At 39.8% G+C, this 26,832-nt stretch overlaps 1 protein-coding gene across 5 annotated transcripts in view; it reads left to right on the top strand.

Annotated features, from left to right (window-relative positions):
* The window catches only part of LCOR (ligand dependent nuclear receptor corepressor), a 66,309-nt gene that overhangs the window by 29,328 nt on the left and 10,149 nt on the right, over positions 1-26,832 (top strand). The window contains exons 5-7 of one of the 5 annotated variants that reach the window (XM_085325777.1): positions 945-1,232; positions 4,171-4,264; positions 7,117-16,659. In XM_085325777.1, coding sequence (XP_085181903.1) covers positions 995-1,232; positions 4,171-4,264; positions 7,117-8,086 — 1,302 coding nt within the window. In that variant the 5' untranslated portion in view covers positions 945-994 and the 3' untranslated portion in view covers positions 8,087-16,659. Of the gene's footprint in view, positions 1-944; positions 1,233-4,170; positions 4,265-7,116; positions 16,660-26,518; positions 26,610-26,832 lie in introns of those variants that run through there. The other 4 variants (XM_085325773.1, XM_085325774.1, XM_085325776.1 and 1 more) reach the window with 4 other exon arrangements.

The raw sequence follows: 26,832 nt of genomic DNA, 5'->3' as shown, positions 1-26,832 counted from the left end.
TTTCTCCAGAAATAGAAAATGAAGCCTTTACAGCCATTTCTGGAGCCTTTCTGATTTGTTACCTGGTTTGGCCAAAGAACATAAAGCATTGTTTGAGATGGAGTGGCAGGTCTTGGATTCTGTGGTTCAGGAGTGGTGTCAGATTTGCTCTGACATCATGAATCACAGCCTGTGTAAAACAGTGATACGTATTAATATATTTTTTTGTTGGCCATATCCTTATATCCTTTGTGTTTATACCCTATTATAAATAAACTGGTTCCATTTCACGTTTCTTACTGTAAGGTTTAGTAACTGTTTTAGAAACAGAACTTTCAATTTGGCACCTCTTGGGTTTTTTTTTTTTTTGTATATCAAAGTTCTTAGTAGTATTTGATGCTCCGTTGATCATAATGATAGAATTGGCAAAAGGAATAGGTAGAATGGGATGGAAGATACTTGAACCTTTTAAGGTAAAATATTTTGAAGTGTGTAGATCAGAACTATTGAGCTTTATTTCCAGGTAATTTTGTAGGGCACTGTGCCAACTATTCCTCTTCTCCTTCCTCTCTCCCCCCCCGCCCCGATAATTGCAGGTAAGTTATTCAGTTCTTCTGTGAATAACCTGTTCTACTTTTTTTGTTATGAATTTCTTTTGCTTGGTACTTTTCTTCTTGGGTCTAGCTCACCTTTACATTTCCAGTCCTTATAAAGGTCTAGTTAGAGATACTTGAAGCAAAGTATGAAGTTGCATATTTTACATAGGAAATCATTATTTTGGGGAGGTTATATTAGCATTAGTAATGCTTCTTGTTCAGGTATCCTAAGACTATAGTACATCCTCTACAGAAACTATTTTGTCTGGCTTTTTTTGCTTCTGGATTTTTTTAAATAAATAATGATTTAATATAAAAGCTGTTTTACTTGAAGTGCATCCTTAAAAAAAAAATCTCTACTGTTTGCAGACAGTCCTAGGGTCTCTGACCCCAATATTCCCCTAGTGGCCCGTGAGATCATGCAGCGAATGATCCGACAGTTTGCTGCTGAATATACCTCAAAAAATAGCTCTACTCAGGACTCCAGCCAGCCCAATAGCACAAAGAACCAAAGCCTGCTGAAAGCATCTCTGGTCGCCTCCTCTCCCACGGCTGCAACTGCTCAGAACCCTGTGCTCAGCAAACTTCTCATGGCTGACCAAGACTCACCTCTGGACCTTACTGTCAGAAAGTCTCAGTCAGAACCTAGTGAACAAGGTAGGACTGTTACCAGTGTCTTACATCCTATTGCGATCCACTAGTGGCATTCTTGCTTGTCACGAAGATAGACAATTCAGAGTTTGCACCTCTACCTAAAATATGAAGTGGAAAAGAAGTAGATACCGTTACAGGAAAATGATGTCTAGTTTGATATGGCTGGTAGAGAAGAGACTTGTTGAAAGAATGTAGGCTCATAGGCATGAGTCTTTTTCTGAAGAAGGGCAAAAGGGCTGGACGCGCTCCAAACTCTGGAGACAAATGTGCTGTTGCTACTGGGAGCTGCAAGAAATAGTCTGCTAAATAGACTGAATACTTGCTGATAAGGCAAGATCACATGGTCATGAAAATTATAATGTTGTCTGTTGTTCTGATGATCAATATATAGTGTGACTGAAGGACTGATTGATTGATTTTTCTTTCTGATCATCATATGAAAACAGTATCTTTAAAATACTAATTCTGTGACTGCCTGGTGAGGCTGGAAAAAAATGTGATACAATAGCTTCCTTGTTTATGTATTTACAAGAAACATCTCTTTTCTACCTTAAAAATAGACTTGTTCTGCAGAGCACAGATGAATAACTTGTAACAATGTTGCAGGGCTCATTTTAAATGGGAAACCTTGCTTTCTATCAAAAATGTTTTTAACAGGCAAATTCTGCAAGAGATTATGGTATGTGAATGTTTTCTCTTTCTGAAAGTGTGGAATAGACGTTATCATCAGAGTATCTTACTGACAGGGTTAAAATTAGCCCTTTTACCCTTCTTTAGAAATGCGTTACTAAGTGCCTGAAATCATTCTATCAAATACAAGGTAGGCTGTTCATCCTCAAGTAGAAAAGGTGCTTAAAAAAGAAAAAAAGAAAAGCCTTGTGCTATCTAATGTAGTATTGTGGGTATCTTTCTATTCTTTGTTATGTTGTGGAGTCTTTTGTAAGAAGGTTGATTTTTGTGTGTCCAACGATATACAGCTTGGACATATGGAATGTTATCATTCATATGACTTATTGAAAATTGTCTTATCACTTTAGTTAAAATATTGCAAGGAAAGTTGTATGGCATGACTTTTTCTTAAAGAAGACCTATACATTTTTTTTTTTAGCTGATACTTTTCTTTGTAGCTAATTTTATAATAGATAGAATTAATTAGTGTCTTTTACATATGTATTTATAATGGTCAAAACAGTTTAACATTCATGAAGCTCTTCCCTAAAAGAGGAGAGAGAGAGAGAGGCAGGGTTATTTTTTTTGTTTTTTTTGGTTGGTTGGGTTTTTTTTGTTTTGTTTGGTTTTTTTAAATGAGAGAACTGAGTGCTGAGAGAGAAAGCATGTATTTGTAGATGTTTAGAATGAGGATGAATTGTTCTTAGTTACCAACCTTATGAAAAAGCTTCAAGATAATTTATAATGTTCATAGTACTTGTTAGGGCATTAGAGCATGCGCATATTAACGTATGCAGTAATCCGTTAGCTGATGTATTTTATTTCAATTTATATTAACGTAACTAGGCAGGGATCTTGCCATACTTAATAAGCAATTTAAGAGGGTGTTCTGGAAGAGTTCCAGTGGGACTTTCTGGTGTATTTCTGTTCTAGAGGGTTGAGGGGAAACAATCTCCATGGGGAGTGAAGCTGGGTCCAGCTTGACCTCAAAGACTCCTAGGTTTTGATGACCCTTCTGAGGGAGGAAGCCCAGATWAAGCTTCTTTGGAAGCAGTCTGTGCTATTTAGCGCATCCTCTGGAAAAGGAGGAGCTACTTGAATGAGTTACTGTATCCTGTGCCTGGGTMGCACCCTGCTCAAAAGGAAGCATGAAGTCTCTGCTTAAGTTTGGATTATGGTGTATTTCTCAAATGCRGTGGATGGAACAGCTTTCTGTAAGCGGTTAGTTTTAGCTCACTGTTTGTCAACTTGTTTTTTCTCTACATGTCAAATGAGAACTTTAAGCAATCTGAAAGGCATCTTATATTGTTTGCGCATTTGGTAGCGTTTACTTGAGTTAAACAGAATGAGCAAGTAGCTCTGAAATGTCTATAGTTTACGTTGCCAACAGGTTTCATTTATCTTTGCCTCATAAATTGCTTGTTTCGAAGTTTCCAGGAATTTCAGATGGCTGTGCTGCTTCTATGGCAATGGTGCCCTTATTAAAATGACCAGAATTTCAAGTTGTTTCAGTGAGATGGAAGTAAGGCTTTCCTAGCAAAAAGCTCTCCCTTTTTTGTTGTCTAGAAACACCCAGTTTACGTAAGGCGTTACAGGGGGAGCCTAGGCTGATATGAGGAAGTGCCAGTAGTGTGTGTCCGGGGGAGAATGGAAGAAGCAGACTAGTAGGAAAAACACATTGGTATATGGAAGAAGAGAGAGAGTCAAAGTGACAGGATGGAGAGGGGAAAGGTAACAGCTTTGCCGGTAAGGGCCTGTCAGAGATGTGGAGAAAATGATGAAGATAGCTGCTGGGTATGGTGCTTGACTCTGTGTGTTGCCTGTGTGTGCTTTCACTTGAAAGAAAATTTTAAATATGACATACTAACGCTTCCTCCATGGATTAGAACAAGAATTTTTCAAATACTGGCTTAACCTCCGCCCCCCGAAATCTCAGGAATTTGGAGTGTGTCTCATTTTGGGACCTCTGAGGATTAGTTACGTTATAGCCTACGTTTTATCCTGAACTATCATTTGTACGCTCTGACTCTTGTAACAGAGGCGTGCTTTTAACTTTGCCAAATTTATTTGAGACTCTTCAGGACTACATTGAAGCCGTTTGTAACCAAATTGTGAATAAATCCCAAGCTTGTTTTSTTTTATTTTTTAATTAAAAAGAAGATCCATGTGCTGAATATATTATTTTTTTATCCCCAAAAGGTTTGTTTTATCAGGGGAGAACATGGCTGATCCTGTTTCTTCACATGCTCAAGTCATTCTTTTATCTCTATAGACGGAGTGCTTGATTTATCCACTAAGAAGAGTCCTTGTGCCGGCAGCACCTCTCTGAGTCATTCTCCAGGGTGCTCCAGTACTCCAGGGAATGGGTAAGAGAGAGCAACTTACTATGACCTTTTAAATTGTTTTTTTTACTAAACTTGTATTGTCTACCTCCTGTTAACTTTAACTGATTTTTGGTTTTAACCCTTTGGAGTAGTGTGTGTTTCAACTTGGACTTTTGGCAAATACCTTCATCCCACCTGCCAAATAAGAGTTGTTGCAAGCTGACGGAGGCTTAAGTTGAAGTTAAGAAGTCTAATATCTATTACTTTGGCCAATTTAGTACTTGCCAAAGGATCTTTCCATTATCTGCTTCTTGGATTCAGTGCTAAGTGATGTCTGTGGAGATGGGAGTTCAGGCAGTTAAACATATGAAGAACTTTGCAGTATAATTTGATTAATTTGATTTCTTTCCTTAGGGGAAGGTTAACTAACCAAAATTTTTTATTTTGGGGATAGCAATGACTTGAGTGATAAACCAAGAAGAATTAAACCTAATTCACTGCATGATCTTTGTTAATATTTCCTAGCAAAATTCACAACTTACAAAAAGAAAAGGGGGGAAGTCTGATAGTTCAGAAAACTTTAAATACAGCTTCTTGGATTTGTGATTGTATTGTAGCACTGAAGAAGTTTAAAAGACTGTAAAATATATGGTATACTACTCTTGCCTTAATTAGTTCAAGGTATGAAAGAATGTTCTACCAAAAAATTACTTCTAGTTTTCCTGATTTTAATGGTTATAGCTTACATATGCTTAGCAACCCTTGACTCTTAGCTAGAATTGAGGTAATGGTACTGGAGAGGCTGGCTGGGAATAAGAGGGATTTTGGGTGCTGATGAAAGAATTTCAGTTTGAAGCTACTATGAACAAGTAATCTTTTTAGTGAAGTACAGAAAGAGTACATGGATTAAATTATCATTTAATCGTTGGATCTAGCCTAACAATAGCCTCTGAGAACTTTTTTTAAAATAATGCCATCCCAGGCATGCACACCCACCCACTCCCCCCGTACTGCTAGCAACTTTTTAGTGTCTTCAGAAAAATACTAATATCTCAATCTTCCTCTTCAAGATTACATTTCCCTCTTAATATTTCTAGTAATAAAATGCTTCAGTCCTTGCTTAACATTCAGTGTTAGTCCTTTAAAAAAAAATACTTTAACATACAACTTCCCTACCAGCTCTTCTCTTTCAATTCAGAAAAGATTACTTTGAGCTTTATTTTCTTATGAAGACAGTAGAAGCCTCCGAGGCTGTGTAGTCTTTGTACTTTGTTTGTGTATCAAGTGAGGGTCAAAGTCCAACACATGGGGAGGACAGGGCCAGCATCTGGCACTGTCTTGATTAGCTCTGTGGGTCAAGAGAAGATATTGCATACTGGCACCTGTAGTTACYTGTGCAGGTGTGTGGTCAATGAGGGTGACGGCAGTCTGTTCAGCATCAAGGAAGTTGGGGTGATCCTGTCTCCTAGTTAGCTGCCAGTGTGACCTTTGTTTAGGTGCGGAAACACTGGTGCACCCTCTAATGCTAGTACGTGCTGTAGAAGAGGTGGAAAATGCACGTTATTTGAGAGAGTTACCTGAAACAGCTATCTTATTCATTTCTTTTGGACTTTGTTCCGAATCCATGTTGACTCGTTACCCACTTCAACTAAGACCTATCAAATCCTGGAGGGGAGTTACCAGCATATGTATTAAGCACTGTGTGTGTTACATGTTACATGTCAGGTCCTTTCAGTGGATACGTTTTTATTCTAAAGATTTTTTTTCAGTYTAAATGTGACAGTCAAAAGAATAATGTGGCTTTTCAATAGTGCTTATTCTATCCTTAAATAAGGCTGGTTGATCCTAGATGGCTTCAGACCAGTATAATTTCCCAAGGCATCAAGATATAATTGTTTCCTAGTCTCTTCATTAACTTTATCTTGAACATAGAAAAGTTTGGAGGTGGTTTTTGAAACTATATAACTTGCTGGCCAGTGTGACTCAGTTATTAGAAGGGCCTAAGCAAGCAAAATATTAAAATACATATGTTTATTTGCAATAGCAGTAGTAGTCTGTGTCACAGAAAAAACATGTAAGCTGAAAGGAAAATGATTAAAATGCACACCATTTTTCCTACTATTAACTCTGTAATCTGGACTAAAGTTTACAGTTTGAACTTGGGGGCAGGAAGTTGTTTTTTTCTAGCCGTACCATGTATCAAATGAGAATCAGGGACGTGTATATATGTAACTAGTTGTTGAGAGCGTGATTTGGTAAGTCTAGTGTAATGCAGTGTCTTTCTTTGTGATCTGCAGTATCTCAGCTTTCATGTTTGATGCTTAATGAAAGTTAAACAGTATCTTTGAGGCCTGCAAAGGCCTTTTATTTTGAGCAGCAAAATCTTCAATATGATATAAATAAATATCATCCGATGTTTCCACCTATGTGTAGATACTGCAGGTGGCAGTCATATTTGCATGTTGAATATGTTGCATTTTGGCTTACTCTTTTATTACTGTTCTTGTTTAGTGGTAACGTCACACCAGTAACACAGTTGCATATAGATCTATGGAGATTGACTATTACTTTGTAATTAAGGTGCTATTTTCAGACGCTTGCGCGAAGTCTTTTCTACTCCGAGAATTTGTGAACCCAACCAGAGACCAGCCAACAGGTTTCATTTTTTTCTTTGCCCAAAAAGCTTCTCTTTTTTTGCAAACAAGTTTAAAAACTGACTGATGCTGAGACTTAAATAAATAAAAAAATAAATAAAAATAAAAAATAGAGAAAAATAAATAACACAAAAAGTGATGTTACCCAAGCAAGGCCTTCTAATAAAGGAGTGGCCCCCTCACCCATCCCTCCCTACCTGTGCAAGTCCTGCTCACATCAGTTTCCTTCCATCCAATTAGGCGACCTGGGAGACCCAGCCAGCACCATCCGGAGGGACTACAGAGTGGTGATGGGGGACCTCCGAGAAGCTTGCAGGATGGAACCAGGGAAGGTTATGGCCACTCCACATCTCTTAAAGTTCCACTGGCTCGATCACTCCAGATTAGTGAAGAACTGCTGAGCAGAAACCAGTTTTCTACGGCTGCCAGCCATGGGCCATCTGGACTACAGAATCATGGACAGCACTTAATATTATCCAGGGAGGCTTCTTGGGCAAAACCACACTACGAATTCAATTTCAGCCGCATGAAATTCAGGGGAAATGGTGCACTCAGCAACATCAGTGACCTTCCTTTTCTTACAGAAAACTCTGCCTTTCAAAAAATGGCACTTCAAACTAAACAGGATGGGAAAAAGGACGTGAGCCATTCGTCTCCTGTGGATTTAAAGATACCACAAGTTCGAGGCATGGACCTTTCATGGGAGTCCCGCACTGGTGACCAGTACAGCTATAGCTCTTTGGTAATGGGTTCACAAACGGAGAGCGCGCTTAGCAAAAAGTTAAGGGCTATCCTTCCAAAACAAAACAGGAGAAGCTTGCTGGATGCTGGACCAGATTCCTGGGGCTCAGATGCTGAGCAGTCTACCTCTGGACAGCCATATCCCACCTCAGATCAAGAGGGAGATCCTGGCTCCAAGCAACCTAGGAAGAAAAGAGGGAGATACAGACAGTACAACAGCGAGATACTGGAGGAAGCAATCTCTGTGGTTATGAGCGGGAAAATGAGTGTTTCCAAAGCTCAGAGTATTTATGGGATCCCCCACAGTACACTGGAGTACAAAGTTAAAGAGAGGCTGGGCACTTTGAAAAACCCTCCAAAGAAAAAAATGAAATTAATGAGGTCGGAGGGGCAGGATGTTTCAGTAAAGATTGAATTAGATCCCCAGGGAGAAGCAGCACAAAGTGCAAATGAATTGAAAGATGAGTAGGGATGTTGTAGAGTGCCAATTACTTTGCAAACTGGGTGAGCACTACTGCATAGTTCAACCACCACTGAGCACACCTGATTCCTCTTTTTACTGCAACACTCTTTCCTTTGCAGTTTAGCATAGACTTGTGTGGACACAGGTGAAAGGTGTGCTCTGAATGTCACACTTGTAAATTTTTCTAGCCTGGTATGGCACAGTTCCCCCTCTTTCACCTGTCCACCAACTCCCCTACCCCCCTTTCTTCCTTTCTTCTCTTTTTTTTTTTTTTGCCTTTTTGCATGTTTCTCTGTAATAGAGAGTTGAGTTACCTCACAAAGAATGCAGATCTGTGGAAATGGACACCTTGCCTGTAGAGCCTACCTGAACTTCTGTTGTTGGATTTTTTTTTTTCTTTCATATTTGCCTTTATAGGAAAAGGTCCACTTAGTTAAACTGATTCTCTCTTAAAACCAAGCTTTTTTTTCCGATTGAGAATCAGACTGTCATTCTTCAAAATGTTTCAGAGGTTTTGAATTTTCTTTCTTCCTCCTTTTCTTTGATCCAGTTGATTAAAAGATTTAAGCTAAATCAAGTCATTTAGGAATGGTACCTCTCTTGAACTCAGAGATTCATTTAGTAGATGGATAATCAATTGGGTCTACTTAGGCTCTCCGCTGTTTTGTTTTCAAAGTTAAATGTACTTACTATTCATGGTCTGCTTAGTGCTCACCCGGAGGGGAGGGGAGGGAAAACTTGCATACACTACCTTCAGAATACTTTGGTTAATTACTTTGTAACACTACCTTCGCTGTAATTTTGTTTGATACTTTTGAAGGGTGATATTTAGACTCACCTGCTTGAGGATGTAGCCTTATCTCACGGAAGACAAGCTTCTCATGGTCAGGAGCAGTCAGGGTACACTAAATGATATATTAGGGTATGCCTCGTTTTGACAGAACTATGGTTCTCTGTGACCTTTATGCTTTTTACAGACTTGATTCTGAGTTTACTAAACTACATGGTTCCAACAACTAGTTTAAATGACTCTAATCTGGGGAAGGGGGGTATGTGTAACAAACTACTGTGATCTTGCAAAAAAAGAAAAAACAAAAACGAAACAGTGATCTCAAACATTACAACCTCAGTAGTCTGCCCAAATATCCGCATTAGTGAAGGAGCTTGTTAATGTTCAGGGAAGAAGTAAAACACTGGTAGTCTGATTTAATTCAGGCTCTGCATCATATCTAGCTGTAATACTGTCAGGGTCGAACACCCAATGAGTGGGTGTTTCCTTTTTAAATACTGCAGTTGCCAGTAGCAGGAAATAATGTCAGTCCTGCAATTTTTTTGTTTTTGTTTTGGTTTATTTAACCTATTTTGATAGTGGTTTAGCACATGCTAGAATAAGCATTTAAACACCATAAAAGCACTCCGTAAACCACAAACCCGATCTTACTCACTATGGTGATATCTCTATCATTATATGGAGATCCAGGATAAGTTTTGTACAGAACTTTTATCTTTGATGCTTTCTGCGGGAGTTGTCAATAACTAGGTAGAGCTTACTGGACTTACTACAATTTGACCAAATCAGAATTGCTGGTTCTTCAGGTAGAAATAATTTGGTCTTAATCTGTGCAAAAGGTATATAGAATTACCGCTTTTCCCACTTGCACAACCAAAAGAAGCATTGGAATTTCTGTGTGAGAGCATTAAGTGATGTCAGTGACTGAAAGTGGTTTCTAAAATCTCATGGGAGGTTGGCCTAGATAGCCTTGGGACGCTGAGCRTGTTCTGGAGCAGGTGATTCTACTAGCCTCTCCCCCTCCCCAACAACTTGTATTTTCAAAGGTTAGGCACACCATTGCTGTCATTTTAAATATGCACTGCTCATCCTTGAAAAGGATTGGGCTTTTGGCCCTGAGTACACTTCTGTTTGTTTTATTTCTTTAATATATTTTAGCACTCAAAATCCTGATTCCTCTTAGCTATCTAGTTGTCATCTCAGCATTTAAAGCAGTTAAAGCTCAGTAGCAGTACATAAACTCTGCAATACATCCCAGTTTAGCTGGTGATTGCAATAAAGGTGCAGTTAAACATGTGGTTTTCATCTGCTGTTGGAGATTATGGTAGAAAGTTTGCTGCAAGTTCCAGAAAAAAATGCAACAGTTTTACTGTTCAGAGAGGTTTAACCTTTTGCAGTTGTCTTTATTTAAGCAACATGAATTGAGTTTTATAAAACTTTTCACTGTAGTGTAAGTGGAGTGCTCATTTTACTAACCTAAATATTTTGTATGTGTATGTTTAAGTGGGTGACAATCGTGCAGCAGAAGAATGGTGTGCCTACCCTTTAATGCTGCAGTTTTAAAGAGAATTTGTCTTGTCATTTCAGACTGTAGGCTAAGAATTGTAAATAGATAGTGAGAAGTTGAAGTACTCTTTATTTGCTTTGATTAGAAAGTGGATTTAAAAGAAAAAAACAACAAACCAAACGCGTAACTTTCTCAGTTTAAATGTCCTGAGACCTGAAGATTGTAATATTCATGTCTGCAAAGCTTTTAAACACAACACTTGATCTGTGATAACTTAATATTCAGGTAATCTTTCTTTTTCGAGAAGCTTTTGAACAACCATATTTCCTCCAAAGGTCTCTGTTTAAAAAGGAAAAAAAAGAAAAAAGTGTAGATTATTTTTTAAGCACTAATTGCATTACGTTGGTAACTGCAATATAAAATAGCCATTATTGTTTTGTGAAGCATGGTTGAGATTAGTTAGTGGTCCCTTTTTAAAATTTCATGAGCCTCTCAAAATGAAAACAAATTAAAAAAAAAAGCTGCTGAATATTCAAAAGATATATATTTTACCTTATTGTAGGTTTTGTAAATTTAGTCTGTAATATTCAGGTGCACCTTTTAATGTTAACTTTTTTGTTTCAAAGTCCCATCTAATGTATTTTCTCTGAGGTGATTCATCACGTGAGACTAGTATCACTCTAAGTGCTGCAGTGATCACTAATGTTTTGTTTCATTTTTTTTCACTACATTTTTTACAGGCGCTTTCAGTGTAGCTAACTAGTAGTATTTGAGATCATTTTGAATATATGATTGGAATTAATGTTTGTCCATTAGCATGCTTAATTTTCTGCTGACCAGCAGTTTGCATGGCCAAAATCCCTGGTTGACCATATTTTGGTGTGGGAAGGTGTGGTTCACTGCTGTCTTTGTAACAAAAGCCTTGTTTCTCATGTTATTTCTGGTAAGTGGACGCTTATGTTACTTGGATCACTTGGACAGGAGATAAGGTTTGGAATTTTTCTCCTGCTGCTATTTTGAGATCGCATTAACGTGTAACATAGACAAACTGCAACCCTGTAGAAATCAAGACATCTTTAGGAGGAGGCCTTTCGGGTATTTTTTGTCACTCGTTTTCTCTCATTCCTGAGAATGTCCATCTGATGTAGTTATTGGACTTAACAGTATTGTTGTGTACTACRTTGATGTAGCTGAAAAAGCCCGACAGCAAGAAACTGTGAATAATATTTGTGGCAGTCTCTGAAAACTAGTTTTTCAGTCCAAGTATCATGAAGGAGAATCCCACTCCCCTACCCCCATCCTAGAAAAGTAATTTTATATTTTGTGTGTATAAAGTTTTAAGAATCAAGTTTCATATTGTACTGAAGTTTAGATGTCGCTTGGTAAAYCTTTGCTGCAGCATATAATTGACGATGAGTAAGGCTTAGTGTGGTAGGGGTCCTGGTGTGGAGTTAATTATCGTACCGTTCTGGTGAGAAAGCCCAACATGTATGAAATGTGTCCTTTTTTTTCTTTTTATTCGGACTTGTAAGGTGTAAAAGTGCTTTTTTAGAACTCTGACCTATTACAAACTATTACCTCACTTTCAGCCAGTCGGATCCTCATTCCAGAGTGTTGTAGGCATTATCATGGCCGTAATGCTCGAGCTTGAGAGTTGAACGTTTCCAATAGCTATTTGAGGGACACGTATTTGAATTTATTTTATTTTGGTTGAAAGATTCGGTCCTCTAATTTTTTTTTTTTTTAAGGCTCAAGTCACAGTTTCCTTTTGAATTTCTTATTTCTTCCTGTAATGCAGAAATTACTGAACAAGCAATACAGGTATGCCTTTGCTTTCTTCTTGTTGCAGAATGCATGTTTTGATGCTTGTATTACCAACCCTACTTCTAGACCTGAAGTTTAGCCCTGAATTTTCATTAAAACCAGAAAGCAAATGGCTCTCTAACAAATACACACCTATAGGATGGTGCCTTTGGTAAGGGATCGCGTTCAGTGTCTGAGTTCTCAACCAAATCCTATACCACCTTTTTCCTGAGCTTTCCAGTGCTCAAGGATATTCCTAAATGTGAGAGGCAACTGCACCTGAGTGTAGACCAGTTAGGAGCGGGCAAGGAATAGTCTGTGCTTTGTCTTGTGGCAGGCCAACATTTGAGTCTAAATGTTTCCTTTGTGAGAACCCTAAAGAGTACGTTGCCTTCCCCTAGAAATTCACAGGAGCCGGCGAAATGATTCAGAGGTCTTAGGGTTGAGTAAGCTTTGTGTAGGTTGGAACAACTTTTTATTTCTGATTGAATTGCTTTTTATATCAACTGCAACMATTGTTGCACAGGCAAAACTGGAATTATCATATGTTTCTTTTCAGCTTAGTTTGGATTAATTCTCTTGAGCTGTCCTTGAGCCTTARGGGAAGAACACAGTGTCCAAGGAGTGAAGGGAACGCTGAGCAGTTCCCTTGTTTCTCAAAAACAGTGTGGCTACATCTGTAAAGTAAAGAGCTCTTTCTTCAGTAAAGACAGAATTTTAACTCTTTGGTGTAAGGATGCTTATACTTTTTGCAAATCCGGACTCTTATGAAGGCAAATTTATTAACTTATACTGAAAGCTTTTTCACAATATTTTAATCTTTCCCAACAGAAGTTAGAGATAGGATGGGAAGGGTTATTTTCTACATTTTCATGAGGATCAGAAGCTTACTGTTTTTCTCCACAATACGTGTCAGAAATTAAATTAATTTAATCTCAGTCTAGGTAAATCTTACTTTTGCTTGGCACCAGAAGATACTGTTGACTAATACTGGTATTAAAAGTAATGCCTATAGAATTCTGTTTTGAGACTCCTTTTGGTACTATTAAGGTTTCCGCTTGCTCTTGGCTTATATTGAAAACTCACTAATTAGAATCTGCAGAAACCCGAAAAATCTGTACTACCAGTTATTTGCAGTTCTGCTGAATGTAGCAAATACAATAATCACTATAGCTATTTTTTCTTACTAGCTAATGTATAAATATGATGTACCATAGTGATCATTAAGCATAGAGATGCTGTAGACTCGAAACGATTCGTAGATGCACTCCACATGTACCAAAAACATCTCTAAGCAATTACAGCGTTCCAGTGTCCATCTCTGTCTCTCTCTCTGCCCTGTTCTTGGGGTTGGCTGGGGCAAGTCTGTGTACCAGTATTACAGCGGCAGTTTTGGACTTCATGTCCTCTCAAACTATGCCTACATTCAGGTGTAATCATGAAAACTTTGTTAAGATAGCTTTATTTAATCCTCATGAAAATCTGTTACTGCAATTGCAAAATGTGTTTTCCTGGGTTAAGTACTAGGAGGAGGGACTTTTTCTGGCCTGGCCTGGATATTCATTCACCTTAAAAACAAACAAAAACCCCTATGCTCGTGTCTACAGAATTGGTAAGTAGAATTTTGAAAGGCTCAAAATGATAATTCTGCAGATAGTCTACCTGATGGAGGAAGGATTAGAACACAGACTTCATTCTGTCTGGAGCAGGAAAAGTTAATGTCAGAAAACAGTTTCTGTAATCATTAGCTAATGCAGTCTAATTTAAAGTTTTCTCCTACTCAGAAATAATGAAAACACTACTACAGCTACTAATTCAGTTTATCCACAACTTGGTGCTACATTTCTCAGATATTTTTGCAGATATTTTTTATGCTTGCATGGAAGCATGTAAACTTTACTGTCACTATAAAAGCACTTGTCTGACCTATTCTAAAGTACCAGAAAAGGGATAAATAACTGCAGCACTTTTTCTGTTACAACACCAGAGTCTTAATTAAATCTGGTCTTCAGGTTATGAGATATTGTAAATGTACAATCTAGGATCATTAACTGCTTTTCAGGTCAGATCACAAGTTCTCTTGGGATACTAGTCTGTCTTTTAAAGAATAGTACAAGAATATATTCTGAAGTTCAGGCAGGGGATGTATACATGCCTGATATTTTAACTAATCATTTCAGTAGGCCATTTCAGGGCTTGATGTTTGGAATCTGGGATGATGGGTAGGGAAAGGGACGTTTCCCAAACTGCAAAATCATTTTGAACCATTGCTTAATGTTCAGTTTGAAAAAAATTTATCACAAGGAAAATGGGTAGGGATTCTTTCTCCCTTATGCCTTCAGGGAATGAGTAGTATTTAGAATCTCTGGCTGAAATTCAAGCCTTTTTACCATGTAAATTTTTAATATAAACTCATTGACGTGCTTTTTACATCTGAGGACTGAAAATGGATCTTAATGTTTAAGTTGTGGAATGGTATATTTCTTAAATGAAGGGGGAACATTTGAAAAAAAAATAGATTAGAATACCAGCATTAGTGAGCTTAAGGAATTTTAGTATGTAATAGCAAAGTATAGCAAAGTATTTGATTAAAAAAATTAATCTTGAATTGCTAGTCTGTAACTAGGTGCATTCTAATTTAGAAGGTGAATATTCTTTACTTATTGATATATGATGGGCTTTTTGCAAATAGAAACCTTTATCTGAGTCCCATGTGTTGCTTGTACTGATGGGATGTATGCTTACAGCAGCTTACTGCTGCTTTAAAATGTATAAAATATGTTTTGAGTGTTTGCTCATAACTCTTTCTAACCTCCACTTGTTAAATTGTCAGACATTGGTATTTTATCAGTCCGCAATGTAAGTGAAACTAATGTTCTTAGGAATCCAACTTGTACACACACTGTTTAAAAAAAAACCCTCAGGGACAGTTTACACACTATCCTCACTCAATTCAGGTACTTGTACTCTCTTCTTAAACCTAGCAGTGACTTGTATTTTGTTTTGCTTTTTCTTTTGACGTGCTGATAGCACATCCTTGATGAATGTCAACTTAAAACTCAGTTCAGGTATCCAGGTATAACTCAGCCAAACGGATTTTAAAGCTGCATATTTACTCTCCAGCACACAGTGCCTCAGACACTTATAGTGGCATTCTGTATATTCAGTTATTACTACTGAGCAGATCGCGTGGGGGTTCCTGCTATGTATTGTAAGAAATTCCTATGTATATTATATAATATGTATTATATTATATACATATATAGTATATATGTTATCTTAAACTTATATATTTTAAAATGCCACTACTAGCCAGCGCAGCTAAAAATGAAATACATTCCCAACTGCTTCTGTAAAGTGCAGAGGTGGTTTCTTAACGTGGCTCTTGCTTCTCTTTCACCATAACTACTTCTAAGCTCAAGCACTGGTCCTTGGCTGTCTGACCTCTACATTCTAGTTATGCAATGTCTTTAGAGAATTCTGTGCACTGGCCACTGTGATGGAAACCAATGGGCCGCGAGTGCTTCGAGTTTATTAGTAATTGTTCTGCCAAAGTTGGTGYTTGTGTGACAAGCGTGTAAACCTGTCAGGTAATCGGCAGAGGTACGAGTCGGTAACGGTGTGCGGAGTCACCTCTGCCTAACTGGCAAGGCCGGACCCTCAGCAGGTGTGTCTTTTCTGATGCTGAGCGCTGATGCAGCGTGTGTTGGCACTTAACATCCGTAGTGATGGGCCTCCATGCTGTGTTTGCAAGGAGGTGAAACTTTAAAATCGAATCTGCTGTTCTGCACTTGCAGTAATCTGTTTGCAGGCGCAAGTCCGCAACACCTCYGCTTTATTATTTGACACTTTACATCTAAAAAATCTTCTCTTTCTATTTATGTAACCCATAGTCTTTGAAGAGTATGGAAAATGGCATTTCTCTCTGACCTCTAGAAGTTCAAGTGTCATGGGAAAAAAAACAGGAACCCCCCCCCTTTACTCTTATGGACCTCATTTCAATATACTGTTTACAGTTTGACGGAATTGTATAATTTAATATTTCTCTTGTACTGTAGTTTATATTTATTTACAGATTTTTTTGTACTGTGTGATTTGAATTTTTTGTTCCTTGCTATGATCAATGTTTTATGTAGTAGAGCACTTATGATCACAAATTAAGGTTTTTGGTTTGATTGCACTACATTAATTTTTTTTAATGCAGTTCTGATTTTTTGACTGGACTAAATAAGCTGTGTCTTAATGTATGTGATAAGTACTTTTAAATTTTTATTTCATGTGGTCCATTTATTTTTTGCATTGTATGTCAAAGCGCTAATTCTCTTGTTGTGCATGTGTAAGATTTAATGGCTCCATTGTATTATTTGACCATGTCATTTTGGAAACACATTCCCAGCTGTAACGTTGTGTATGGTAGTTTTCACTGGATGCTAGACTTTTCAAAACCACTATTCTTCTAATAAATTTTGTTGTGAAAAACTTTAAGGGGTTCCAATTCTGTTGTTTCTAGTGTGGTTTCTAAATGCCTGTACTAATAATTTGTGTTTTCTAAAACGCAACTATGACAAAGGGAACCAGAGGAGAAGTGAAAATAGAAGGTAAAACAAATTCTGRTTGAGGAACCAACATTCAGAGTCTGTTTTTCATTCTTTTCTTGTCGTGAATAGAACTGGTGATGGAGCTTCCTTAGCAGCTGGGTAGGGAGTATATGTGAAAGCTGAAATGCTGTTTTGTAGCAGCCGGTTTCTCGTGAACTCCTTTACTCTAATTTGTTCTTTCCTGCTGGCCACCTTAATTTTCTTTCATGATAAATAATTTATCTGGTGAAGAATGAACGGTCTCTCGGGGGGCGGGGGGGAGATGTGGGCTTCCTCACTGAGCACTTAGCAATGAGTCAAGGTGGATGCTGTAGTAATAAAAGCCAGGCTAGGAATCCTCGCTGTTGCCTTGCGTGGTTTGAGTTGTCTTGCTCACGCAGGCTCTTGAGTGCACGCGGTCAYGTAGTGGAGCCAGTGTGCCTTCGAGTGGCTGGATTGCTCAGCAGCAGAGGCCGGACCACGCTAGCCGAGTTTCCTTAGCTGTTTGTTTGCACAAGCAGACACTGGTGTTGCTTCTTAYTCTCTGCAGCCACCACCACTCCGTTAGAGGCATGCCACCAGCTCCTGCTTAACATACAGAAAGCTCCAGCGACTCTGTGTCGCTATCCTCCTGCGCGGGGTCACGAGGCAAACTCAGCAGAGTGACACCATGCTTCAGCTGTTCCTTGTTTTAGAGCTGTGTTACCTTCTTTCAGCCGCACTGTGTGTTGGGTTGAGCTACTTTTAACATTATGCATTATTGATACTGAAATGCTGAATGCTAAAAAGTAGGTTACAGTAAGTGTTGGATAATGGAACCCACATGAGTTTAGGCATTTCTGTTAACCTTTGTATTCAATCTTAGCATGATGAGAGCAATACACAGGCATCTTTGAGCTTTAAGAAAATTCATGCAGTGCTGCAGACTGTCTAGCCTGTTTTTTCTTCTCCAGAGAACTTGTTTTTCTCAGCTTGTGCTAGTGAAATGTAGGTACTTTAGGGTTTGCATTTGCTAATACAATTTTCAGTACTTGTTTGAGATCCTTAAATAGCTGTTATGTTGAAAATTAACTATTGTATTCCTTGTATACTAATCCTAGTATTAAAAACTAAAAGCAAAATGCTAAGGTAGCTTGATATTGTCATTGGTTTAGCTTTACTTTGCACATCTCTCTCAAAAAAAAATGGCTTGATTAGAGGCTACATCTTACTAATTCGGGAATACTTGTGTCTTTATGTGTAAATAGCTTGAAAGTGTTGTGCTGTAAACTAGCATTTATCATATCTTTTTCTGAATGTCTGAATACATCTGTCAAATCGATGAAAATAGCCTTTGAAAGTGATGAACCATATTCCCATCTGCCATTCTTCAGGATGGATTATACATTGCAAGCTTTTCCCAGAACATTTTTAATTGACACCTTTTGTCCTGTGATTATCAGAAATAGCAAGTTTTTTGGTTTTGCTAGAGGACTTGCTGATAGTCTTGCACTTTAAGCTGAAATTGTTCAGACTTGAAGAAAAATTCTAAACTTCATTCCTTTAAGCTGTTTTTTCTAACATAAGTAGTTATAATAATGATCAGAGTATGCTAGATACTGCACCCAGACTCAGGAAGAAGCATCCATGTTGTGTTGTAGAAATAGAAAAGAAATGTAATTAGCCTTGTTTGGCAGCTTGATTAGTTTGCTGRTTTTGTCTCAGCTTGTTTTGACTCAGGTTTGGTTTTGAGCTGCTCCATTTGGTAGTGGAAGAGGCCGCTTGCCTCTTCTGCTGATCCTGCAGGAGCATATCTGATCCCGTTCTGAAACAGCTGAGATCCTTCACAGAATAGTAAAGGAGTCCATCCCGTTACAGTTGGCGTCGCTTTCTACAACCCAAGTAGTGTAGTATATGTGAAGTGAGGGGCTCTGCTGTTTTGTGGTTTTGTGCTTCTGTGAAGGGAAGATCAGAAAGCTTGGAGTCAGCGCCTCAACAAGTATTAGTACTAGCCGATAAGGACCTGAAACCAGGAAACCCTCTAACCTGAGCTCTAAGGACCTGAAACTCTCCTATGTTGGAAACCAAATACAGTTTTGTGAAGGAAGCGGATATAATTGAGGAAATTCCTGAGTATCGCAACAACATCTTGTGCAAACAAAATAAAGCCCCATTTGCACCTGCTCAGASTCAGAGTAGCAATGCAAGGCTTTCTTTGGTTCTGTTAGCCAGGCTGATTGCCAGTGGCCTTCTTGCTTGATCRTTCTAAGCTGTCGGATTTTTAAGACTTGCCAAAAATGGGTTTGGGGGGAGGAGGAGGATTTGAATCCTGATTCGGAAGGATACTTAGGCAAATCACTAATTTCTTAATCTACAAACTGTAAACTGCTGCATGTGCTCTGGCATATGCCCAGAAATGAGTACTTCGCTGAAATGTAGTTCTAATTAGGAGTTGGTAGTTTCTTGGATCTGTTTAGGAATGTGACTTTATGCATAGAGCAGCATCACATGAAAAACTTTTTGATGGCATCAGTGCTGGGATAAAGAATAACTGAAGGTGTGGCAGCAGTCTGCAAGCAATCTCAAAAGGCAGAGTTTGCAATGTAGAGGCAAATCCGGGAATATGGAGTTTCATATAATGGAGATAGCAAAGGAATTAAAATAAAAGATGACCTTTTTTGTGCAGTTATTCTTAAGGCACATGAGAAAGCRTTGCAGTGCTGGGAGGATCTCAAACAATATTGKTTTTTTCCTCATCTGGTYCTTTTGATGCARCTTCTGAGACTTAGAATCCAACGAGTTCTYGGTTGTCTGGTAGAAAATACAGAAGTGATCTGAATGACTTTCCACTTGCAGATTAAGTCRTAAATTCTCCTCTCCCAAGAAAACCCAGACAGAGTAACGTTTAGGAACTTATTTTAAATATTGTGAAGAGGTAGCACAAAACCACTGTATCTCATTTTATAGACCATTTTAAAGTATTGGATTTTACAGGTCATATTAAAAAATGACACTTTAAGGTTTCACTAAAAAAAAATTCTCTAGATTTTTCTCTTGCTTCCACACCTGCAGGTGTCATGCAGTTGGCAGAAAGTCTGAGTACCCACTTTACAGAAAGGCAGGATTTTGTCCGAGATAGCTAGATCTTGTCTCTCCACAAATTGTTTTGAAAGATGGCTTTTTTGATGTAAATCTTTAAACAAGTTCATGAAAAGTAGTAGGTGCGGCAGTGCAGCTGATCCTTAAAATATATTATAYATTTAGCACCAGCTTCTTATATAATGCGGTTAAATACATCCAGACTGTTTTGACTGCCATCTCTATCTTTTGCTACCCTGACTGAATGGCCAGCTCAGGTGAAATTGGGAACATCTAAGGATGTTTCAGAGGAAAGAAATATAAGTGCTGCTGCCTAAAAATGCAAAGGTATTAGGTTGTAGCTGCGTCTCCCCAAGGGCTGGCCAGTGTCTGGGGCTGTAAGCTGCTGAGCAGACCACGTAAGGCACCACGTAAGGTGGTGCTAGTGGCTGCAGCTGCAGCTGCTGCAGGTCCTGTTGCGTGCTTTTTCCTAGCCTGTGCTGCAGCTCCTGCCTTAACTCAGTCGCTGTTGCTACCTGGGRTAACTAGATTAAAGCTCATCCTTGTCCTCGCTGGGCTCCTTCGTCCAGGCGCCACTCAGACAGCCCTGCGCCTAAAGGAGGAGTGGTTTTGCCTGCATGGGGTAATCGGAAAACTTTTAGGAAGTCCCCGAGCAAAGGCTACTCTAATGCTAAATGAGCAGCTCTTACACCTGCCAAGGGGGAGGGTTTTGCTGACGCACTCCAAGATCCCWTTATCAGATGTCCCAAATCCCTTCTGCCCAGCTAATGAAGTGCAGGGCTCGCTTAAATTGTTTTGGAATGACATTCTTAACTTTGAAAGGGTTTTTATGATTTCCTTCCTTAAAACCTTTGACTGGGTTTTTCTTACCACTGGGTTTTGGATGATGCTTTTGACACTAATAACTAGAAGAAACTCTCAGACTGTGCAGGAGAAAAATCGACACGAGGCGAAGCTGCTCAGCCTTTCCCCCCTGCCATGACTAATGCACACGTGATACGGTTTTCACACGTATGACTGAYCTGTGTGCTGGGAACCTTACTGCAATCCAAGCCTGAGGTGCCTACTTGAAGAACCTGGTAACGCACAGTGATATTAGAGGCCTCATGGCCGTTTCTTTGGCTGCATGGGAGAGCTGAAATCTTCCGCTGACAAGAGTCTTCCAGCTGTGGCTCAGTGATATGCATCGCTATTTCAAGGAGAGTTTGTTGGTTAGGTGTCTTAATCGTACTGATCTCATACTGTCTTCTACTGTTGTCAAAAGTGACTCTCTTGTATCCACTAACAAACCTTTCACTAGATGGCAATGTGGAAGACTTGGATGGGACAGTTACAACTCCATCAGAGGATTTATTTTAATCTTTTTTGACCTGCTTAGTGCACTTTTGACTCTTATTTTATATATATATATATATAAAATTACACGTATATATGTATTATATATATGTATATACATATATAAGATTTTTTTCTTGGGTTAAAAGGCATCTTGTAGCTAATAGTATAAGGCAAGTAAAACTTTTGTGGTGTTCTCTCTGTGTTCTGCTTTAAGGTGGGTAGTGGTCTATTTATGCCATTTTTCAGATGTTATGCTGTGCTCTACTATTATAAGATGGCTTTCAGACCTTTAAAGCAAGTAACCACATTTGAARCGTTGACAATAGTTGAAAACAAATTGTTTGACTTTGAAAGGAGACTGCTGAAAAAAGACACTGTAGGATTCTGGTTTTGCATAAGCAGCTTTCATATCAAGTATACCCTGTTTATAAATAAATACAAGTTTTTTTCTGATTTCTAGCYATCAGACATCAGCCTGAGATCTGAAAGTTAAACCATGTCTTTGAATTCAAAGCGCGTTCACTGACAGGTGTCACCGTGATCCAGTGAGAACTTTGTCGTGTAACCCTGCCGCTGGCTGGAGTTTTGAATCTTTATGTTGGCGCCTTTTACTTTTGAGCATACGCTGAATTGCTGATGGAAAATGCAAAATACCATAACCCTGGATTAATGAGAAACGTGCTTTGCAGCTCCTTTATCAAACTTTTTACTGAATTTCTACGTCAATTTGCAGGTTAAAATCTGTGTAACCTAGTGGGAAATGATCGAAGTAGTGACTCTAGTTTAGCGTGGCTGAAAAGCAGGTGGCTGCAATATGGCATTTGGCTATTTTGTCTGTTCTTTTGCCATTAGAGCTCCCCGTCGACAAAAAAACTTTCCCTATGAGGTTGACAGGAACAGCGAGGCCTCCCCAGGGCAATGGGAATCTGGCAGTCGGCCTTTCGTGGGTCGGAAATCTCCCTGGGTTCTGTGGTTGGGACTCTGGAGCTGGTCTGGATTGCATGAGTCGCTGCAAGAAGGATTTTTCAGAGGTGGTTTTGCGGTATGTTTTCTAACGAYGGTCACATTCTTTTTTTATGGTCTCCAAAAGAGAAAGCATAGTAAAAATGCCAGCATCCTGTCAGTCCTGTGGTCTCGCTCATCATTACCAACATGTGGTTAAGTGCGAGTTCGTTTCTGTAAGCTTTCAGGGTCGGTGTAATGCACTTACTGTTAATGGGTTAAAAATGTCTGCAAGAGAAGACATCTGCGAGTACTTGATGGGCAGCGTGTGCTAATGGGGGGCATGGTCGCTTCAGTTTGCAGCGAGGAGGTTAGGGAATCATTTCCCTGTTGGTGGGAAGAGTGAGACCAGCGCGGTGTAGAAGTCCGGGGGAGACGATGCAGGAGGGCGTCTGGGGGGAATCCGCCTTGCTGTGGTTCCAGCTCCTTCCTCTGCGTTGCTGCGCGTGATGGGAGATCAGTTGCTCCCATGTTTTTTCCAAAGGATCCGTTGCTTCGCAGGCATAAATTGTTGATAAATTCTTCCTGTTATTTTTCTCTTTATGGCAAACCAGTGATTTACGGGTTTTTGTCCCCAGAATAAACAAACAAACAATACCTGCCATTACATGGCAGAAGGAGAATTGCACGCGATAAAATACATTCTAACTGCAGCATCCAATGGGTAAACTGCCAAAATCAAGGATGCTTTAAATATAATAAATAGCCCTAAAGAAAACCAGTTGTTTTAGTAGTGATAGCATGTTGCATGCTAAGCAAGGTGTACTTCCCTGCCTTGGTTCATTGTGCAGCTGGACAAATACTGGATTGTTGGGGGAGATGGGGCCTTTTTTCTCTCTCTCTCTTTTTTTTTTTTTTTTTTTTTTTAGTGAACAGTAGCATGGTTGTATGTGGTTTGGATTTGTTAGACTTTCTTCAGCACCAAGACTTTTACGAACACAGAAATGAAAGAGAAAAATATTTGGGGGCCGGGACACGGAAGAATCACAGAATCCCTTCAGAAGAGGAGGAGGGAGAATGAGGACAGTAATAAATAATAACAAAGGTTAAAATAAAGAAGTAAGGAGGGATGTGCAGAATTAGAAAGGAAGGATGAAAGGCTGGAGTTGAAGGGAGGGGGCTGTACTTTAGCACAGAGGAAGCCTCTCCCTGCTGGCAYGCAGAAAGATATTTCCTGCCTTATGTTTTGGCTTCTTAATAGTAATCTGACTATAAAATTAACCTACATCATTTAATGGTGGTTGAATGGCAGTTAAATTAACCCACTTTCAAAATAGAACTTACCTAAGCCATCAGCTCTGCGACAGCCGCGTCCCCCAGGCATCCTGGGGGTGAAATCCACTTTCTTTGTCTTAACCTATTTCCCGAGCCGTAGTGAGGGAGCAGAAATGTAGTTTGCTGCTCAGGACAGCAGCTGACGGATAATACGGACATGTATCAAACTGCTAATTCATTTTTTCACGTGGATATTCTCATGGCATGAAGTATATAGCATTTGCATGTGGGGAACACTGCAGTTAGAGTTGCGAAACTGTTTCTATTAACAGTACAGCCTTGATTATCCGAGTCCCAATTATCTGAATCTCCAGGTTATCTGAAATGGGGTCATATCCCCCAACGTCTGTTAATTACACCCCAGGTACCCTCTATTCTCCAAATGTATTCCAGCGGCCCCTCGGAGATTCGGCTGACTGTGGTTGTGCTCAGTGTTTTTAGCTGTCGTGAGTACTCTGCCTCGTTGCTGCATTGGCGCGCTCATATCTGTTTGGGGYGGGGGGAAGTAAAATTGTCTTGGATATTTACAGACTTTAAAATCTTTGAAGACTTCTAGCTGTCAGTAAGTAGTGCCTGGACGTAGGGCTCTGCCTGCCGGAGCTGGGTTCAGGAGCAACTGCGGGAAGGGGATCGGCTGCATTCGGGTTTTCTTTTTGCTTTCTTCCACTCTGTGGCGGAATTTACTTCCGATCAGTGCATCTTCAGTGAGGGCTTCACCTGGTTTGGGACCYCTACAGTTGCAGTGAGTCCAGCTGCCCTATGTGTGCACGTGCAAGTGCCTGGCCAGCAAGAGCAGATTCCTGAGTTGCACCTTGATTCCTGAATTGCTGCAGGGTGGTAGGTAGCCARCAGCAGTGGGGCTGGAAGCAGGGAGGAGGCCACATACCTGCCCAACAGCAGGTTCAGAGCCAGTGCGTATTCATAAGTTCTACCTGTGACATATTAAGATATTCAGGGCATCCCTTTCTGCTCTGTAGGACTGGTTCCTATGGTACGTTCTTCCTTGCCTTATCTAGGTGCCTATAATTTTTTTTTAAAAACATACAAACCTGCAGAAAAGCCTTTCAAGAACTTTTTTTGTGTATGTGATTTTTTTAAATCTGTCTTCTGGTGCTATCGTCCTTTGGAGCCCCTAGCTCAGGGAAGACACTGTGAGTACTGTCTCAGAGAGAAAGACTCATGGTAATTTTTCTCCTTAAAGGGATGATCCCAAATGTCCTTGATAATTAGAAAAATTAGCAAGGACATTTCTAGAAAGCCTTTGAAAGATAGTATATGGAATAACGTTTCCAACAGGATAAATTTCCCTTGGTTTTAAAGAAATAGCTCAATGGTAAGGTTTTTAATTAGTCATTAAGTATTGCATTAGAAGTATCACAACTGGTGATAAACCACTATACAATACGGTTGGATTAGTTACTTGGAGAAGTTGGGAGCAGAGAAGGCAATGACAGGAATACAGAAAAGATAAATGTATTTGAGGCTGTGGTTTACTGTAAAACCTGCTTGATTTTTATTTGGATACAGGTGGGCAGAAGGTGTTTTCAAATGTTTAAATCATGTTAAAAATGACACTACTCTGAAGGGTTAAAAGTCTGAATCAGTAATGGATGTTTGTTGTTTATCTGGTCAGCTGCTTTATTGTACTACCTGGATACATTGATGAATAAATGTAGCTGACAAAAACCCAAACAAACAAAAGCATCTATAACTTCTTACTTCCTGCTTTTCAGCTGAAATACAAGCTTTATAAATCCCTAAGCACATCACCAAGGGCAGCATAAATTCAGGGGCTTTGAAAACTCAGTAGCAATATTTCTGTATTTATTTTGGCTGTGCTTTGCACAAATTAAGCTTTTAATTTAAAGAAGAAAAATACTTGCTCCTTGCTAGCCATTGTGCTGAGCCTCAGCTCTTTCTGTACCGCTCTTCTATTTTTTCAGTGCAGCAGGAGAGAATTACTGTAGCACCCACAGAGGTGTGAAGGGACTCATTCATCTGTGTGGGGAGTGTTAGGTTCCAGGCATATTTCTGAGGATGGAAATAGTCATTTAAACTGGTACATCCAGAAGATCATGCTGCAATGCCTTATGATATTACTGCCTGTGGCTGTTTTGCCCACCYTCTGCCAGGGCTCGCTGGTCAGAGCGGTGCCAGCAGAAAGCACCATATCCCCACACCTCCCCCTTTCTGAGCCAGAGCTCTTAGRTTCAGCTGTGAGCAAAGGCGAATTTGAACAAGATACTGGTTGCAAATTGGAGCAGGGAAGATGCAACCTGTACTGCCTTTTGCTGCCCTTGCTTTGGGATGCTAGTTTTTGACAGGCACCTGACCATGAGGTTGGTGTGGGCAGTGCCACCTCCTGCTGCATCATCCTCTTTCCTTCCCCGTTGGCTTTAGCGTTCGCACAGTCGCTTCAGCAAGTTGAACCAGAGCCAGCTTTTGCCCTGTGGTTGGGCAAGACACTAGCGTGGCTCCACATGCAGTGGCCTTGCTGGCTGGGGAAGGCGAGTCTGCCCTTGCTGGCAGCCCATAGTTGCGTTGCTTCCAAGTGTGCTCGGAGCTGTACCTTCAACATGTGAGATTTGCAAAGCCCCTGGGGTCTGCTCACTCCATTGCGAGCAGGTGAGGCAGCTCCCTTTAAAAGACCGCTCCTCTTTAGCCATCTCCCAAAAATGAAATTTCCATTTGCCCYGCAAAATAAATGAAGGGTCTGAAACCAAAAGGGATGGTGATCTCAGACGAGGGCGACAAGACATGCCATCTCAGACATATGGGTCATAGGAGTGGGCGTTTTTAGTGCTTTGGGCTCAGCTGGTGAAAAGCATCCCTCACAAGCCGGGCTTTTTTCTTAGCCACATTTCTTAGGTCTCCAGTTTTAGGCAGGTTTTGGAGGCTCCCTTTGGCTGGTTGGTGGGGTCCTCCAATTTGCTCTGGGTGTGTGGGAGCAGTGTGCTCCAGCACCGAGTCAGCTGCGTAACAGCAGGAGAGGGAGGGGAGAGCTCATCCCAGTAAAAATAGTAAATTGGATTTTATAAGTTTATAGCTATGTTTTGTTTCTTTTACAGAATTATAATCCTGGTGCTTAGAGTGGTCTGAAAGGAACAGAAACACTTAGCCTTGAACTTTTGTTCTGCTGCTGCTTCTTGTGCCTCTGAGGTACAAAACATACCTGTAAACTTATAGTCAATCAARCTGATGTTCAAGGGCTAAAAAAAGAAACCCCAAAAGGGCGCAGGCTTCATGTTCAATAGTGAGATTCTTGGGGTGGGCAAACCAGAAGATTGCAGTTGGCAATGGGCAGGTTTTTGGAGACCAGCGTTCCAGGTATGAAACAGTTGATTTCTTTCTCCCTCTCTCTTTCTTCCTTTTCTTCCCCCTT

The sequence above is a fragment of the Rhea americana genome, unplaced genomic scaffold (genome assembly GCF_003343005.1).
Source record: "Rhea americana isolate MKP2758 unplaced genomic scaffold, rheAme1 scaffold_122, whole genome shotgun sequence".
Taxonomy (NCBI): domain Eukaryota; kingdom Metazoa; phylum Chordata; class Aves; order Rheiformes; family Rheidae; genus Rhea; species Rhea americana.
The sequence above is the reverse complement of the archived record's forward strand: the minus strand, read 5'-3'. Positions and strand labels throughout refer to the sequence as shown.